The 21,049-nt window shown below is 34.1% G+C and overlaps 1 protein-coding gene across 1 annotated transcript; it reads right to left on the reverse strand.

Annotated features, from left to right (window-relative positions):
• Positions 1 to 17,150: 17,150 nt before the first annotated feature.
• On the reverse strand, positions 17,151 to 20,124 carry LOC139513897 (uncharacterized). The gene has a single exon (XM_071302842.1). It carries the CDS (start codon positions 19,498 to 19,500, stop codon positions 18,256 to 18,258), a length of 1,245 nt encoding a protein of 414 aa, XP_071158943.1. The 5' UTR covers positions 19,501 to 20,124; the 3' UTR covers positions 17,151 to 18,255.
• Between the last annotated feature and the right edge of the window lie 925 nt (positions 20,125 to 21,049).

Here is a 21,049-nt window from a genome sequence, read left to right on the forward strand (position 1 = left end):
ATCCTTTCCTCCGTGTATTGGACTGAAATTCCAAGGATTGTCGTAGACGCACATTTCAACTTTTGAAACAAATTGGAAAACAGGGGGGTATGATATTTTTTATGATATTTTTTAGTTTATGAAACACTTGCCATCCAAAAATGAGAAAACGATCATTGTGATTAGGTAAAAATTTGTTAGTAAAATTATTTGTCCTTTTAAAAAAAGAAAGAAAGAAAATTAAAGCATCCCCTTTCACAAACAAAGTTTAAACAATAAATTACTTACAAAAAAATTAAAATAACAAAAATTATTTACAAAGTGACTTTAACCTTTTCACTCACCCCTTGCATTCATTTGTGCCTTGCTCTATGGAGGTCCAGTAATATTTCTATTGTTACTCGATAATGATTTATAAAGTCCTTTGTTAATTCATTTATCATTATTATTTGCCTAGTTTATTTTTTCAGTACCGACGTCGGACTCATACTTCTTTCATACTGAGTTTACTGTATTGATTTTTTGTTGTTCTACATTAGCTAGAGGTATAGTAGGAGATCTCACAAAGCATTCTTAACTCCGCCGCATTAATGGGCCTTCCTAAATCAAGAGTATGACAGTTGTTGTCTATTCCTTTGATGCGTTTGAGCTTTGATTTTGCAATTTGTTTAGTGACTTTCCGTTTAGAATTGTTCACGGAGTTCAGTATTTGTGGGCTTTAACTTTTTTATATATGTTTTGGAGTTTAGTATGACGTCTATATTCACTGAACAAGTGCAGGTTGGTTTAATGACCATTTAAGCCTGGCTCTTGATGTGGGATTTTCATGTTCAGACTTTTATATGATTATTCGATTATACGATAGAAAAACCATTATCTATAACTTTAAACATGGTTATTAACCATGATCTCCTTATTCTAATTGGTTTATTCACATATTCAAGTATGGTTCGTACTACAAAGGACAACACAATGTCCTAGATTAGGAGAGAGTTGAGAGCTCTCATACATGTTAAACCCCGACATATTCTTTATGAGCCGGTCTGAAATCAGGTGCTTGTAGTTCAGTGGTTTACCTTGGTTCCTGTTTGTCATATGTTTTTGGTGTATTGTTTTATTTCATATCAAGCTGTTGGTTTTCTCTTTTGAATTATTGCAAATGTTTTGTGTTGAGCTTTCACATCCAACTAAATTAAGGCAACAGTAGTATAACGCTGTTCGAAATTCATAAATCAATAGAGAAAAAAGAATGCGAGTTACAAACTAAAACTGAGGGAAACGCATCAAATATAAAAGAACTACGACACACCTGAAACACAGCATTAAAATGTAACGGTATGTTTTTTTCTCATTGTTAAAGATTGAACAGTTGCCAATAACGCTACATTCATTTATTAGTGATTAATAATTGTCTCATTAACAATCTAACCTCATTACGTCTTGTTAGTTATTGCAAATAAAACGTAGGTTATAAGTTTCGTTTTGGGATAACTCAATTGTCTAAATAGGCCACACCAAGAAAAGCATATCCGTCGTCATCTATACAAATATATTATAACTTCCAACCAATTAATGATTGTGTCCGTTATACAACGAATGACAAGTAAAGGCCTTTGTTCAATAGCTTCCTCGTACGAAACCACCGTCAACCAGGCATACTATGATAGGAAATAAACTCAAGTCAGAAACCTGTAATTCGGTGGTTGTCGTTGTTTGACGTGTTACATAATTAATCAATTGTTCATTTTTTGTACATAAGTAAGGCCGTTAGTTTTCTCGTTTAAATGGTTTAATAGTTGTTCTTTCAGGGCATTTTAAAGCTGACTATGCGGTATGGACTTTGCTAATTGTTGAAGGGCGTTCGGTGACCTATTTTTTGTTAATTTCTGTGTCGTTAGCATTGTATGATTTTCAATTTTAGTTTCTTTTATATATTTCGGAGTTTAGTATGACTTCCATTTTCGCTGAACTAGTACACATGTTTGTTTAGGAACCATCTCCGGATGCGGGATTTTCTCGCTGTATTGAAGACCCGTTAGTGGACTTCGGCTGTTCTCTGCTCTTTGGTAAGGTTGATGTGTTTCAATTCTCATTCTCTATTTTATTATGTCTGGAAAATGCATACCAGATTGAGATTTTTCTAAAATAATTGTTTGATATGCCACAAAATGAGTTTTAAAATTCCATAGAAAATTAATACATGTTTTCTTAATTTGTAATAGTACTTAGAAGGTATAGTCTGCACTGTAAGTGTTTACCATAATGTTAACTTAGAAGGTATAGTCTGCACTGTAAGTGTTTACCATAATGTTAACTTAGAAGGTATAGTCTGCACTGTAAGTGTTTACCATAATGTTAACTTATAAGGTATAGTCTGCACTGTAAGTGTTTACCATAATGTTAACTTAGAAGGTATAGTCTGCACTGTAAGTGTTTACCATAATGTTAACTTAGAAGGTATAGTCTGCACTGTAAGTGTTTACCATAATGTTAACTTAGAAGGTATAGTCTGCACTGTAAGTGTAAACCATAATTTAAACATCAGTATATAGTCTGCACTGTAAGTGTTAACCATAATGTTAACATCAGTAGAGAGTCTGCACTGTAAGTGTTAACCATAATGTTAACATCAGTAGAGTACTTAGAAGGTATAGTCTGCACTGTAAGTGTTTACCATAATGTTAACATCAGTATATAGTCTGCACTGTAAGTGTTAACCATAATGTTAACATCAGTAGAGATGATATAACAGTAATCTACCATGAAGTGAAAGATGCCTCTGTTTCAATCAATTTAAAACAAAAGTAACGTGCTTATTTGTTTTCTCTTATTTTAAGATACTATGAAGCATATTTATATGTTTATGTCAGTACATTTATCATAGATACATGCATTACAATTCTGTATGACAAACAAGCGTTTCGTCAAAACCGAGCAGTCGGGTGATATCCGCTCTGTTTATATATAGAATATCTATTCGTGTGTAATACATTCTATAAAATATTACAAACATGTTTATGTTGGCCAGCATTTATCCTAAATATGAATGAAATAATGTTCACTCGTCTTCAACAATCGAAAATCAGTCAATTTAAAATATAGACATTAACTATTGTTTTACAATAACAAAGCCGTTTGTATAACTCCAATTCAATGTGTTCATTTACATATTTCTATGCATTAGATTTTTAACGTAACGGACAATTTAAACACCGAGCAATTAATCAATGACTATCATTATCTTTACAATGACGAAACAAACCGGAAACGTGTTACAACCAGATGCTATTAACAGCAATTTAATTATTTGTAAGAGCAATACAACTTACTTATTATCAGTTCATTATTAATAATTATAGATTGATCTAACTGTTTCGTATCTAATATTGTCATATGATAATTTATTTGGATTACTAGTAATCTGTTCAATTTGATAGGCAATACTAGTGAAAGCATATGATTGAAAACCTAGGCCAACACATCTTTAAATATACTCATATACGCACATATTCAAGATGATAGACTTTGCAAACACTTACATTTACATGATATAAGTTAGATAGAAGTTTAGAATCATATGTAAAATGATATATAGGTAAGAGTCAATAATTGTCCGTTTATAAATTTTGAAACTATTACAAAACTAAAGTTTCAAATCCCTCAGGCAAAATTGGCTTTAGATGAATTTGGCGATTATTTAAGGTACTTTTTTGATATATAGCTCTTCGACGATTTTCGGTACTTATCCATCTTCAGATTTCAAATGTTTGGCTTTGAGCGTTCCTGATTAAGGTAAATTCCAAAAAGCGCTTCGAACGCAAAAAATTATTAAACGTGTTGTTTTCCATTTTTTAAGGCATGAGATAACTTTACATTGATAATAGATGAAATGTTTTATAATCTTCACTACTAAAATAACATGGCTCAGTAAGCTGGTATGCCATAAAAAAAAAAGAACCAATGAGTTCAACTATATACATTTCTTATTAAGGCCAATGGTGATGATTGAAAGTCACACCATGCAAGGTCCTTTTGTGTTTATATTACAAATAGTTTACAAGTTCCAGGTCAAATCCGATATCGATACAAATTTGTCTTTATTTTCTTTCTTTGCAGGACATTTATTCACTATCTTGAGCACCACTTTATTTCTGTTCAAAAGAGCAAAAGATTTTATAACATGCGTATTATTAAACTTATTCTGCAGGCTTAAATGTATGTCTTCGCAACTACACTTAGGAATATGAAATAGAATTGACAATGGAAATGAAAATGGGGAATGTGTCAAAGAGACAACAACACGACCAAAGATCAGAAAACTGCCAAAGGCTATCAATGAATCTTCACCACAGTGAGAAAATTTCGCACCCGAGTATTGCTTCAGCTGGCCCCTAAAAGACAAAAGTTTACTTATTCAGTGTTAATAGACGTCAAACTAAACTCCAAAACATATAAATGAACTACAATTAAAAATATTTCAATGCCAGAGGCTCCTGAGTTTAGATAGGCGCTGAAATGCGGCGGGGTTAAACAAGTTTGGTAAGATCTCAACTCTCCTCTTATACCATGTATATCTCTGGTCAATGTAGAAAAACAAACCTACAGCAATATGCACAGTAAAACATAGTTTTAAAAGTCCGGGTCCGATATACAGCAACACAGTAATATACACATTTACCCGCCATTTAAAACAAAACAAAATATATAAAAGCCTTCTTAATTTGAAAATTCACCATTGGTTTTATGTGTCATATTTAGATTAAGTATATAGTAAGAAAGCCATAACGAGTTTAAACAAAAAGATTTTAAGAGAAAAGAATGTGCACCTTATAATCGGCAGGAGTTAATCAGATGATAATACGAATACTGTAGACTCATTGTCATAGTTAGAAAATACATACTATAACACCATTGCTAGCTCATCCTAAATTATATTTTTGTGTTTGTCTCTACAAAAAACAAAACTAAGTTGTTTTTTTTTATAAATTTGCCTGTGATAACATAAATAAAGGCAACAGTCTTTTACCGCTGTTCAAAAGTAATAAATCGATTATGCGAAAACAAATCCGGGTAACAAAACAAAACTGAGGTAAACACATCACTCATAACAGGAAAATCGGACTTGATACAGTGCATTTCAAGAAAATAAAACCGGTTGAATCTGCTTTTATGACTATCTAAATCTCCTGCTTGAATGGCAATGTTAAACAAATCCCGCTAAAATGACAACATTCCTAGGAGTTCAGTATTCTTGTGATTTTAAGTTTAACGTGAAAGGAAAACAGTACAAATAAACACATGAACACGTAGGACAGGGACATACATACATAATAATATTATAATAAAAAACAACTTTTTGGGGCATTGATACTTTCAAGTGACGTGGAGTTTATACTTTGTTAGTGGTGTCCTAGTATTCTGTCGTACGTTCGCGAGATGTGTCCGTGGTTATTCTGTTGTCGACATGTTGAAATGCAATAGTTGATTATTAATTATATGATTTTTATATTATGTCACATGACGATAAATTTGTATTTGTATTTTTATTTAGTGATGAAAATGTATAATTTAACACTTACAAAATCTGCTTTGGTATTTTTTTAAAATAAAATTATTATCATATTCTTTAAATGTATATGTGCAGTTTTTATAATGTGTAAATGTTTTATAAGAAAAGTAAAATCACAAAAATCATTGGCATTCAATATGTAGGAAAAGTTATCAAAGGTACCAGGATTATAATTAAGTACGCCAGACGCGAGTTTCGTCTACATAAGACTCATCAGTGACGCTCATATCAAAATATTTATAAAGTCAAACAAGTACAAAGTTGAAGAGCATTGAGGATCCAAAATTCCAAAAAGTTGTGACAAATACGGCTAAGTAATATATGCCTGGGATAAGAAAATCCTTAGTGTTTCGAATAATTCAAAGTTTTGTAAACAGGAAATTTAGAAAAATGACCACATTATTGATATTCATGTCAACAATAGGAAGTGAGATTTAGATAAAAAAAAAAATGTCCTGGCTTTTCTGTTGATATAACTTATATAGGACAATGATGTTGATAAAAAAGTACACCATTCAATGCCCTTTTGTTTTTCACATAATACATTTTACCTATTATTTATAAGTTCCGGGTCGACGGGTTCAAACAGAAAGATTTTATACGCCTTAACTGAAAAAGGAATTCAACAAAAACGAATATTCGTATCAATGAAACAATAACATAACTTATTTTATTTTTCTTTATTCAAATATTTTAAGATTATAGCATAGAACTAAATGGATTGTGTGATTTATCTAGTATTAAACTTATCGCAAAGCTCTGAATTACCACAAATCGTCAATATAAAGCTCTAGATTACAACAAATCCTAAATATGAATCTCTATATCACCAAAAAACGTTTATGTTGAGACCTAAATCACCATAAAAACATATATATTAAGCCATATACAAAGCTGTGAATTACGACACATCTATGTATCAAGCTCTTTATCACACCAAATTGTCTATGTTAAGATATCAGTTGTTTTTCGCTTCTTCTATTGATTGATACCGTTTTATTTTGTCATTTTTTATAGACTTTCTTATTCTAAATTTGTTTTGAACTCGCTAGTTTTAGTAATATCCCCTTTTTTACCACAAAACATTTGTTCAGAGCTCTTAATTATCACAATATCGAATTTCCGAAAGCACTAAAACATCACTTCAACCATCAACACACACAACCACTCGTCCGTTTATCACAGACATCTCAAAATGTAACAGTATTACGGTATACTCATTATCGAGTAAGTTTCTGATAGACAGACAAGAATTAAGCTGATTTACATGTGCAACCACTAATTCATAAAAGTTTTATTCAAATAAAACAAGGTCCAATCAAACCAATGAGAAGGTTTCTACTAGACGAGTTACAGCAAACCAATGAGAAGGTTTCTACTAGACGAGTTACAGCAAACCAATGAGAAGGTTTCTACTAGACGAGTTACAGCAATATGTGATAACAATCACTCAAACCAATGAGAAGGTTTCTACTAGACGAGTTACAGAAATATGTGATAACAATCACTTGCCATGTTACCCATTCGTTTGTGAATTTGCCATTTCATTGGGCACTTTCTTCTTTTACTTTTCCTAGAAGTTCAGTATTTTTGTGACTTTATTTTTGACAGTTATATTGAAATTAACATTTAAATTGATGCAACTTTTTTTGCATTTGCTAAATAATACCATTAAATACATTTCGATACTAAAGAGAGACCCGTCATATTGAATTGTAGAGATGCATAATTACTATCACTGACCAAGGTACTGACAGCTATATAAAGATAGTAGTGTTATGTTACTAACAATAGCTTACTATATTCCTAACTTGCATCTGACATTGAAGAGGTGTATAATTACAACCACTTGCCATATTCCTGAGTGACATATAAAATAAACTATCGTGGTTTATTTTCAGCTACTGACCAGCTTCATAACTATTACAGATATGAACAAATATCTTTGTATATGTTCAACCTCTGATCAGCTTTCTAGCTGATACGTACACAATTATCTTGGTGTATTTTCTAACTACTGACCAGGGTAATAACTGATATATTAAAGAATATAGGGTTATATCTACATTCAAAGACCAGGTTCCTGGCAGACATATCAAAATATATCAGACTGTCATATATAAAAATGTGGCGGGATAAAATAACATGCATTGATTATGACCCTGACAGGCATATCAAAATGAAAAGATGTGTAAATACAAGCTATAAATAAGTTCCCGACATACATCTTAAAATATAACAGGGTATAGCTTCACCCGATGGTCAGATTCCTAACTGGCATATAATGTTGCTAGATATGATTACAACTATTGACCAGGTGCCAGTTTGATATATAAAAATTAAGCATTGTATGATGAATTCCATATGCCAGTTGCCAGTTTGATATATAAAAATGAAGCAGTGTGTGATTAATTCCATATGCCAGTTGCCAGTTTGACATGTTAAAATGAAGCGGGTTATCAGTAAAACCTTTTTAGGTGCCAGTTTGACATGTTGAAATGAAGCGGGTTATCAGTAAAACCTGTTTAGGTGCCAGTTTGACATGTTAAAATGAAGCGGGTTATCAGTAAAACCTGTTTAGGTGCCAGTCTGACATGTAAAAATGAAGTCGAGTTTAATTAAAACCAGATATCAGGTTCCATTTTGACATATTATAACGAAGCGGGGTATGATTAATATCATATACCAGGTGCCATTCTGTCACGTTTAAAAGAAGCGGGGTGTAATTAAAACTGCATGCATGTTTCCTGTTTGACATGTTAAAAGAAAGTGGAGTTTTATTCAAACCACGTACCAGGTACCAGTCTGTCATGTTAAAAAGAAGCGGGGTTTTATTAAAACCAGAGGTCAGGTTCCAGTTTGACATATTATAACGAAGCGGGGTACGATTAAAACCGCATGGCAGGTGCCAGTTTGTCATGTTTAAAAGAAGCGGGGTGTAATTAAAACCGCATGCAAGTTTCCTGTTTGACATGTTAAAAGAAAGTGAAGTTTTATTAAAACCTCGTAGCAGGTGCCAGTTTGATATGTTTAAATGAAGCAGAGTTTTATTAAAACCAGATGTCAGGTTCCATTTTGACATATCATAACGAAGTATGATTAAAACATTAAAACCAAAAACTAGATGCCAGTCTTTCATGTTTAGAGGAAGCGGGCTATGATTAAAATCACATACCAGGAGCCAGTTGTACATGTGAAAAGGAAGCGGGGTAATATTCAAACCACATGCCAGGTTCAAGTTTTACATGTTGAAAGAAGTATTTGGCCAGGTTCGTGTTAAAAGGAAGCTTGGTATTATTTAAACTACAAACAAGGTGACAGTCTGCCATGTTTAAATGGAGAGGGGTATAATTAAGACCAAGTGCCAGGTTCGAGTTTGACATGTTAAAATGAAGCGGAGTATTGTTAAAACCACGGGTTATAATTGCAAGCACTGCCAAGGCTCCTTATTTCGATATTAAAATGTAGCTGGTTAAAATTACTAGCACTGATTAGATCCTGACTGCGATACTAAAATGTAGCAGGGTATAATTACAATCAGTGACCAGGTTCCTGACTGCGATACTAAAATGTAGCAGGGTATAATTACAAGCAGTGATTAGATTCCTGACTGCGATACTAAAATATAGCAGGGTATAATTACAAGCAGTGACCAGGTTCCTGACTGCGATACTAAAATGTAGCAGGGTATAATTACAAGCAGTGACCAGGTTCCTGACTTCCATACTAAAATGTAGCAGGGTATAATTACAAGCAGTGACCAGGTTCCGGACTGCGATACTAAAATGTAGCAGGGTATAATTACAAGCAGTGACCAGGTTCCTGACTTCCATACTAATATGTAGCAGGGTATAATTACAAGCAGTGATTAGGTTCCTGACTTCCATACTAAAATGTAGCAGGGTATAATTACAAGCAGTGATTAGGTTCCTGACTTCCATACTAAAATGTAGCAGGGTATAATTACAAGCAGTGATCAGGTTCCTGACTTCCATACTAAAATGTAGCAGGGTAAAAATACAAGCAGTGATTAGGTTTCCTGACTTCCATACTAAAATGTAGCGGGGTATAACTTCAAGCAATACCCAGGTTATATATACAGTATTTATAACAGTGCATTACATAATATCAAATTACCCTAAGCGCTTTACAACATATATCCATTTACATATATAAGTATTAATAATAAAAATGAAAACCCATTTTAAAAACTTCTAAAACTAACAGATTTTAAAAATATAGCATTGATAAACAATAAAATTCATATATAATGAGCATGATAAAATTAAGGAGATATTGAATTAGTACCAATAAAAGTAGGTACAAACATCAAATATATTGCTAAAAAAAAATCTAAAATAACCAATAAAAGTAAGTTAAAAATTCAAAAAAAAGTAATTACTTAAAAATTCAAGCAGGGTATAATTGAAATCACTGACCAGTTTCCTGACTGCGATATTAAAATGTAGCGGTGAATAATTACAAGAATTGACCAGGTTCCTGACTGCGATATTAAAAGTAGCAGGGATTAATTGAAAGCATTGATCAGGTTCCTGACTGCCATACTAAAATGTAGCAGGGTATAATTACAAGCACTGCCCAGATTTGTGACTGACATATTAAAATGTAGCAGAGTATACATACAAGCACTGCCAAAGTTCCTGACTGCGATATTAAAATGTAGCAGGGTATAATTGAAAGCACTGATCAGGTTCCTGACTGCGATACTAAAATGTAGCAGTGAATAATTACAAGCATTGACCAGGTTCCTGACTTCGATATAAGAATATTGCAGGGTATAATTTCAAGCACTGACCAGGTTCCTGACTTCGATATTAAAATTTAGCAGGGTATAATTACAAGAACTATCCAGGTTCCTGACTGCGATATTTAAATGAAGCATGGTGTATTTAAAAGCACTGACCAGTTTCCCGACTGCGATATTAAAATGTAGCGCTGAATACTTTCAAGCACTGACCAGGTCCTTGACTGACATAATGAAATGTAGCAGTGAATAATTGAAAGGACTGACCAGTTTCCTGACTGCGATATTAAAATGTAGCAGAGTATACTTACAAGCACTGCCAAGGTTTCTGACTGCGATATTAAAATGTAGCGGTGAATAATTTCAAGCACTGACCAGGTCCCTGACTGACATAATGAAATGTAGCAGGGAATAATTGAAAGCACTGACCAGGTTCCTGACTGCCATACTAAAATATAGCAGGGTATAATTACAAGCACTGCCCAGATTTGTGACTGACATATTAAAATGTAGCAGAGTATACATACAAGCACTGATTAGGTTCCTGACTTCGATATCAAAATGTAGCGGGGTATAATTTCAAGCACTGATCAGGTTCCTGACTTCGATTTTAAAATGTAGCAGGGTATAAATGAAAGCACTGATCAGGTTCCTGACAGCGATATTAAAATGTAGCGGGGTATAATTTCAAGCACTGACCAGGTTCCTGACTTCGATTTTAAAATGTATTGGGGTATAATTAAAAGAACTTACCATGTTCCTGACTTCGGTTTTAAAATGTAGCAGGGTATAATTACAAGCACTAACCAGGTTCCTGACTGCGATATTAAATTGTATCAGGGTATGTATACAAGAACTGCACAGGTTCCTGACTTCGATATTAAAATGTAACAGGGTATAATAACACGCACTGATCAGGTTCCTGACTGCGATATTAAATTGTATCAGGGTATAATTACAAGCAATATCCAGGTTCCTGACTTCGATGTTAAAATGAAGCAGGGTATAATTACAAGAACTTACCACGTTCCTGACTTCAATATTAAAATGTAGCAGGGTGTATTTACAAGCACTTACCAGGTTCCTGACTTCGATATCAAAATGTAGCAGGGTGTATTTACAAGCACTTACCAGGTTCCTGACGTCGATATTAAAATGTAGCAGGGTGTATTTACAAGCACTTACCAGGTTCCTGACTTCGATATTAAAATGTAGCAGGGTGTATTTACAAGAACTTACCACGTTCCTGACTTCAATATTAAAATGTAGCAGGGTGTATTTACAAGCACTTACCAGGTTCCTGACTTCGATATCAAAATGTAGCAGGGTATAATTACAAGAACTTACCACGTTCCTGACTTCAATATTAAAATGTAGCAGGGTGTATTTACAAGCACTTACCAGGTTCCTGACTTCGATATCAAAATGTAGCAGGGTGTATTTACAAGCACTTACCAGGTTCCTGACGTCGATATTAAAATGTAGCAGGGTGTATTTACAAGCACTTACCAGGTTCCTGACTTTGATATTAAAATGTAGCAGGGTGTATTTACAAGCACTTACCAGGTTCCTGACGTCGATATTAAATTGTAGCAGGGTGTATTTACAAGCACTTACCAGGTTCCTGACGTCGATATTAAATTGTAGCAGGGTGTATTTACAAGCACTGACAAGGATCGTGGCAGAGATTTGAAAATGTAGTGACGTATAATTTCAACCGATGGCTAAGTTTTTGACAAGTATATTGAAGGGTCTGAAAAAATTATATTTAATAATAATCTTTATAAAGAGAGAAAGAATACATACTCAATATTTGTTGAAAAATATAATTATTCACTGATTATGTAATTAGATCACCTGTTTTGTTCGTTCACTGTGATATAAATAGCATTTATATATTGATTGATTGCTTAACAGTTTTGAAATGTGTGTAAGGATTTTGATAATGAAGAGCTGTGAAATAAGAAACGTTTTATCGTTACAACTGTTATACTTTGAAACTCCTGGGAAATTTCTACATGATAAAAAAAACCTTTCATTTTCTTTGTGTACATAATCCTGACTAAAGTTATGCATACATTCTACATTTTATTATTTATTGATGAATATACAATGACTTTAAAGTTCAGTTCCTTTCATGTGCATAGTTCCTTGCATTGTTCTTGTAAAAGGGGCATTGATACTTTAATAGAACGTATAAAACGTATTATGTTAAATAATTATAGGTGTATGTTATGCATAGATATGACGAGATTTGTATTTCATATTCTTTTTTTGACATATCAAGGTACAGTAAACACAAAAGCCTTTGCTGTCATTTCTGAAGTACGTATGTATAAAAATGAATGTATAATGAACTGTTTACAGGACTGTAATCTTGATACATGATCTTGCACTGAAAAGATAACCACATAGGGTATTCAAAAGCATAACAACTACACTGCTCAACAGACATTGGAGGTTTATGAATACAAATATAAGAAAAGGTCTGCCTGCTTACAAAAATTACATTTTATATATCTACTTTTACAAATTCAGAACCAAACGTTATAGATAAATTAACTTTTAACTACAATATGACGATTCATAAGTTCAATGGAACAGTAATTGTATAATATGTTTGAGATAAATGATTTGACACAGTCATAGTACAACGCTATCACAAACTTGGAAAAAAATAACAGGTACACATGCCAAACAGTATATTTTTATTTTTAATCAACCAGACTTAGGACAATCTCTGAAAAAAACAGGACATCATTGCTGTAAAAAGTGGTGTGTGTGTGTGGGGGGGGGGGGGGGGGGGGGGGTAGAAGTGAAACAGACTATGTAACCATCATGTATAATCAAAGACCTGTGAATAATCAACGACCTGTAAATGAAAACAACTAACTACCTTGTTTGTTACATGACCTGTGTCGTTCTGTGAATAATTAACACCTTATATCATTCTGTGAATAATCAACTACCTTTTTGAACCTGTTAATAATAAACTCTCTGTGTCATTCTGTGAAAATCAACGACCTGCTTCACGATATGTTTAATAAACCCTCTGTGACATTCTGTGAAAAATCATCCACCTGTCTCATGATGTGTTTAAATAACGATATGAGTAATTTTGTGAAGAAAAAAAACCTGTTTCACTACATGTATCATGATGAGAATACTCAACGACCTGTCTCAAAATGTGTTTAGTAAACGCCCTCTGCAATCTATGAATAATCAACCACTTGTGTCAACCTGTATTTAATAAACACCCTGTCTGAACCTGTGAATTATTTCCGACCTGAGTAAACCTGTGAATAATAAACATCCTCTCATTATGTGAATAATAGACTCCCTGTATCATGCTGTGAATAATTAACGAACTGTCTCAACCTGAGTTTAATAAAAGCCCTGTGTATTTCTATGAAAAATCAACCACCTGTGTCAACCTGTAAAAAATTAACACTTTGTAAAATTCTGTGAATAATCAACGACCTGTCTGAACATGTGAATAATCAACGTCATGTGTCAACCTGTGAATAAACAACGACCTGGTTCAACATGTGAATAATCAATTACCTGTCTCAATCTATGAAACATCAACGCCAAGTGTCAACCTGTGAATTATTAATGCCATGTGTCATTCTGTGAATAATCAACGCCACGTGTCATCCTGTGAATACTCAATGCCATGTTTTATCCTGTGAATTATCAACAACCTGTCTCAACCTGCTAATAATCAACGAACTGTCTCAACTTGCTAATAATCAACGACTTTACCACACCTGTAAATAATCAAAGATATATCTCAAACTGTGAATAGTCAACAACATGCCTCAATCTGTGAATAATCAACGAGCTATCTCAATCTGTGAATAATCAACGAGTTGTCTCAACCTGTGAATGATCAACGAGCTGTCTCAACCTATGAATAATCAACGCCATGTGTCATCCTGTGAATAATCAACTACCTGTCTTAATCTGTGAATAATCAACGCCATGTGTCATCCTGTGAATAAACAACGACCTGTCTAAATCTGAATAATCCACGGCATGTGTCATCCTGTGAATAATCACTGTCATGTGTCAACCTGTGAATAATCACTGTCATGTGTCATTCTGTGAATAATCAACACCATATGTCGTCCTGTGAAGAATCAACGCCATGTGTCATCCTGCGTATTATCAACGACCTGTCTCAACCTCTGAATAATCAACGAGCTGTCTCAACCTGTGAATAATCAACACCATGTGTCATTCTGTGAATAATTAATGTCATGTGTCATCATGCCAATAATCAACGACCTGTATGAATCTTTTAATCAACGACCTGTGAGAACCTATGAATAAAAAACGAGCTGTCTAAACCTGTGAAAAATCCTTGCCATGTGTCATTATGTGAATAATCAACAACCTGTAAGAACCTGTGAAAAATCAACGATCCGTCCCAACTTGTGAATAATCGAAGATCTGTCTCAACCTGTGAATAATCAACGAGCCGTCTCAACCTGTCAATAATCAACGACCTGTCTCAACCTGTCAATAATCAACGACCCGTCCCAACTTGTGAATAATCAACGATCTGTCTCAACCTGTGAATAATCAACTACCTGTCTCAACCTGTGAATAATCAACGACCTTCCCTAACCTTTGAATAATCAACGTCATGTGTCATCCTGTGAATAATCAACGACCTGTCTGAACATGTGAATAATCAACGTCATGTTTCAACCTGTGAATAAACAATGAGCTGCATGGTTCAACATGTGAATAATCAATAACCTGTCTCAACCTGTGAAACATCAACACCAAGTGTCAACCTGTGAATTATGAACGCCATGTGTCATTCTGTGAATAATCAACGCCACGTATCATCCTGTGAATACTCAACGCCATGTTTTATCCTGTGAATTGTCAATGCCATGTGTCATCCTATGAATAATCAACGACCTTTGTCAACCCGCTAATAATCAACGTCCTGTTTCAACCTGCTAATAATCAACGACTTTCCCAAACCTGTAAATAATCAAAGATATGTCTCAAACTGTGAATAGTCAAAAACCTGTCTCAATCTGTGAATAATCAACGAGCTGTCTCAATCTGTGAATAATCAACGAGTTGTCAAAACCTGTGAATGATCAACGAGCTGTCTCAACCTGTGAATAATCAACGCCATGTGTCATCCTGTGAATAATCAACGCAATGTATCATCCTGTGAATTATTAGTGACCTGTCTCAACCTGTGAATAATCAACGACCTGTCTCAACCTGTGAATAATCAACGACCCGTCCCAACTTGTGAATAATCAACGATCTGTCTCAACCCTTGAATAATCAACGACCTGTCGCAACCTGTGAATAATCAACGACCCGTCCCAACTTGTGAATAATCAACGATCTGTCTCAACCTGTGAATAATCAACGAGCTGTCTCAACCTGTGAATAATCAACGCCATGTGTCATCCTGTGAATAATCAACGACCTGTCTTAACCTGTGAATAATCAACTAACTGTCTAAATCTGTGAATAATCAACGCCATGTGTCATCCTGTGAATAAACAACGACCTGTCTATATCTGAATAATGCACGGCATGTGTCACTGTAAATAATCAATGCCATGTGTCAACCTGTGATTAATCAACGCCATGTGTCATTCTGTGAATAATCAACGCCATATGTCGTCCTGTGAATTATCAACACCATGTGTCATCCTGTGAATTATCAACGACCTGTCTCAACCTCTGAATAATCAACGAGCTGTCTCAACCTGTGAATAATCAACATCATGTGTAATTCTGTGAATAATTAATGTCATGTGTCATCGTGGGAATAATCAACGACCTGTATGAATCTGTGAATAATCAACGACCCGTTAGATTCTGTGAATAATCAACGAACTGTCTTAACCTGTGAAAAATCCTTGCCATGTGTCATAATGTGAATAATCAATGACCTGTAAGAACCTGTGAAAAATCAACGAGCTGTTTCAACCTATGAATAATCAACGTTATGTGTCATTCTTTGAATAATCAACACCCTGTCTTAATCTGTGGGTAATTAACGTCATGCGTCATTCTGTAAATAATTAATGTCATGTGTCATTCTGTGAAAAATCAGCGACCTGTTAAAATCTGTGAATAATCAACGACCCGTAAGAACCTGTGAATAATCAACGAATTACCCAACCTGTAAACAATCAACGCCATTTGTCTTCCTGTGAATAAATAACAACCTGTTTTAATCTGTGAATAATCCACATCATGTCTCAACCTGTGAATAATCAACGACCTGTCTCAACCTGTGAATAATCAACGACCCGTCCCAACTTGTGAATAATCAACGATCTGTCTCAACCTGTGAATAATCAACGTGCTCTTTCAACCTGTGAATAATCAACGACCTGTCTCAACCTGTGAATAATCAACGACCCGTCCCAACTTGTGAATAATCAACGATCTGTCTCAACCCGTGAATAATCAACGATCTGTCTCAACCTGTGAATAATCAACGAGCTGTTGTCTTAATCTTGGAATAATCAACTATCTGTCTCAACCTGTGAATAATCAACTACCTGCCCTAACCTGTGAATAATCAACGTCATGTCTCAACCTGTGAATAATCAACGTCATGTTTCAATCTGTGAATAATCAACTACCTGCTCCAACTTGTGAATCATCAACAATCTGTCCAAACCAGTAAATAATCAACGACCTGACTCAACCTGATAATAATCAACGACCTGTGTCACTGTATAAATAATCAACGACATGGGTTATCCTGTAGTCCGGTAAACAGCAACATGTGTCATCAACCTGCGTGTATTTGTACAGATATTGATAAAAATAAGCAAAAAAGTTTCATTATTTTTAATAAATTAATCTAAAGTATAACATTAAAAAATAACAACGTGCGTAATAAAACCAGCACTTTACATGCTTCATAAATGCTAAAAAAATAATATATACATATCACAGTTAAGAATACTTTGTTTCAAGGGGACGGATTGGCTGAAAGAGGATTGTGCAGTCTTTAAAAATGTACAGTTTTCTGTATATTTGCAATCCCTGAATTTTTTACATGATTAATTTATGTACACACATATATATATATATATATTATATATATATCTTTTTGATTCTAAGTGTTTTATTTCCATAGAAACAGAACACATTGAACGACAATACTTTTAAAACTCTATCTAATTATGTCAGAGGAAACCAACCATTTGTTTTCAATGGTGACATGAGTTGATTTCCTTTTTTAAACTCAAATAAAATTTAAACATACTTTTTGTCAATTATTACATATACACAGAAAAGGAAGTTTTTTTTATAATCATTACTGCTTTTAATAGTTATAGGAAGATGTGGTTTTAGTTTATTTTCAACTTTAGATTAAACGAACTGATTAAAACTATTGCAGAATACTTGTTATACCTGCACTTGGAGGATTTTTTAAAGAAAATTGGAATCTAACAATTCATTTATAAAAAAAAGGACAGAAAACATAAAATGATTGGTCGGTGACTAAAAACGACAAACTTATCCATTCCCATCACACACATACACATATAATGATTGGCAAATGACATAGTCGATGGCTAAATACGTACAGACTTTCCAATTGCTAAAACGTAAATAAAATAAGAAAAATATTGTGATTCCAGATAATGCTTGTTCTTGGAACATCGCACAGTATTTTGTAAATGAAAGGGTTTCTCGGGTTTCACAAGCATTTTAAATGATATATCTTACCATGTCAATTGACCCGTCCTGTCATACACTCACTGATTATCAATGTTTTCAATTTTCCAATGATTGATTTTGTAGCATTATGTTCGTCTTAATAGAATTCGATGTATGATTTATAACTTGTGTAGTATCTGATAATATACTGAAAGAGACGTACGTTTACAAAACAAAGATAATAAAAACATTAGCCTGGAATAACATGATGTCATTGAGATGTTTGACTTGGTCTCGGTGTTTTAGGCGTATAACGAGTTAACCAGTCTTCACATTTTCTTATAGCCCTGTCCCTTATGTCAGGAGGAGGTGTTTCCGACTCTCGCTCTTCCCTGATCGGTGCATCTCTATAACGAATGTCAAATCCTGGCGGGGTTATTTCGAATGTTGTCTCTCGTTTTGAAGGGAATGGATATTTGCCAACGTTTCCATCATTTGATTTGATATGCCGTAAGGACAGAATATCTGGATTTTCTGTAGGAATTTCCGGTAGTTTGGTATGAATAGAGCGACTATCTCTAGAAGGCATTGATATTTCAGAATCATTACAATTAGTTCTATCTTCTATTGAAAGTTCACGCTCCGTTCGAAATATGTTGTCCACTATTGCCGTGTTATCCTCGTCTTCGGAATCTAAGTTTCCTTCGGATTCATTCTCCTTTATAGTCTCCGTCAATGCTGTTTGAGCTTCTGCTGACATCCGTGAAAACATTTTCATTTTTCTTCTATTAATGTTTGTTCTACCTGCACTTTCTGCGCGAGATTTTGTTTGAACACAATTATCCATCAACTTGACAGGACATGATTTGGAAGTTTTAAGAGTAGATAAACTATGACGACTAGGAGAATATTCTGCAGTTTTTATGCTAGAAGATGAAATATCTGCATTTTTCAAATTATTTGATGAATTGTCAATATTGCTGTAGTTCCCATTATAAGTGTGTGAATTCTCCTGTGGTTTCAAAATCTTTGACAGGTCTTTTCTAAATGGCTGATTCTTATCGTAACGCAAACATAAAATTTCACTAACTCTTACCCCAGAATCGTTAATTTTCGTTCCCTTATCAAACGTGTTGACATATTTGTCATCACTGTTTGAACGTTCGTTGATTTCACTGTATATATTAGTGGTCTTGTGTTTTGTCTCGCCACCAGTATAGATTTTTGTTGCTGAAATCCTCGTGGATTTTATTTCATATTTACCACTCCGACGTTGCTCTTTCGTTCTTTGCAGTGATGCTCGTACAAGTTTAGTATCATATATATTTCTGCCTATCGTAGAATTATACAATCCATTCATTGTAGCAGTACTCTGTGCAATTTTAAGTTGTAGTTTCTGATATTTTTCCTCTAAAACTCGCATCCATAATGGCTGTACTATATGTTGACGTTGATTTAACTTTGGTCTAACAAAAGACTGGGGAACTGCTTCGCTGGATCTCATCGTTATTAACATTGGCTCAGGATCAAAGTTTATCTTTAGATCGAAATAAACACACGTTGTAGGAGCATTTCAATAAAATAAAATAAATTAAATTATATCGTTGACCAGAAAGAAAGTTTAATTAATTTTCACTTTCTTTCTATGTATCACGGAGCGTACCTTTAATTTTACTGTTCAGTGGAATATTTGTATACACTTGATTACCAGGTATTGTTAGCAGACTTTGATTAAACTTCCATATCATGATGTACACACTGATATATATAAATGACCCGTGTCACGGGCCATGTAAGTTAGGCAATTTCCATTCATACTTAAAATTTGATGACCTGAAGATAGTCTATTGTCCTATGTTGTTTAAATAAACTTGTTGACATTTCTAACTGTATAATATCCTGTTTTCCGTTACAAAATAAGTAAAAAGTCTAAATGATAACTTTTTGTCCGACTTTTACCCTTCAAATTAGTTTCCATTAAATGTTTGTATGTCTTAGTTTCAATAACAGTTGACAACTTAGGTTCACTCCACTTCATAGACAGTTTCCGAATATAAACTGTTTGAATTAGTCAACGGTATGTTAAATACACGGCCTTCCATTTCACAAATCACGTGATACCTTATTGATCGTCTGCTATCAAATGATCAGGTGAAAACCAATATTTTTAAAACTGTTAAAATAAAATAAAGGTAAATCTCAAGTTGAACCTGTCGATCAGACTTTAACAAACTAAGGTGACGTTTTAATCCGGTTATAATAGGAGTTTCAATTAAGTAAAGGATAAGCATATTTAATTTGTACTTTTATCTGAAATGGACCTTAGCTGACTTTTAATCGGCATTGTTAGTACATTAAAACATTACACTTCGTTCTGTAACGTACTTAGCCAACACACAGGTGTAAATTATTCATAATGGAAAAGTATTAAAAGAGGAGGATCACCTGTTTGTACTGTTTTAAAGGTGTATATCTAACAAGTAATACAATCAGTGGCGGATTCAAAAAGAAGGGGATCCCCAGTGGCGGATCCAGAACTTTTCCTAAGGGGGGCCCTCTGACTGACATAAGGGGGGGGGGGGGGGGGGGGGCTCTCTAGTCATGCTTCAGTGATTCCCTATATAATCAACCAAATTATTCCCACGAAAGCGAGGGGGCCGGGTCCCCCAGGCCCCCCCCCCCCCTGGATCCGCCTATGATCCCATAGGCGGTTTGATTGTTTTATACTATGTATATTTCTTGGTAAAACTATGTACATGTTATGAAGTTTTTTAGCATATCTGTGAAAGAGCAGATGTAGAAATCTGCTCTTTGAAGCCGTCGACTGTTGTACAAAGGATTGCTGATGTAGGTAGTAGGTTCCGTTTTGCTATTATATGTGGATAGAAAGAGAACTTGTAAGAGTCTTTATTTGTTTGAATTTGTTTAAAGTAGTTGGTATATTTATGTCTGATTAAACGAGAGGATCTTTATGGTAGATTACTATGTGTTGATGTATGACTTTATAGAATACTAGTACTGCTAGTCTTGTTTGTATTCGTCTCAATTGTAATGTAGGCCACTAT

Source organism: Mytilus edulis, chromosome 2 (assembly GCF_963676685.1).
Source record: "Mytilus edulis chromosome 2, xbMytEdul2.2, whole genome shotgun sequence".
Taxonomy (NCBI): domain Eukaryota; kingdom Metazoa; phylum Mollusca; class Bivalvia; order Mytilida; family Mytilidae; genus Mytilus; species Mytilus edulis.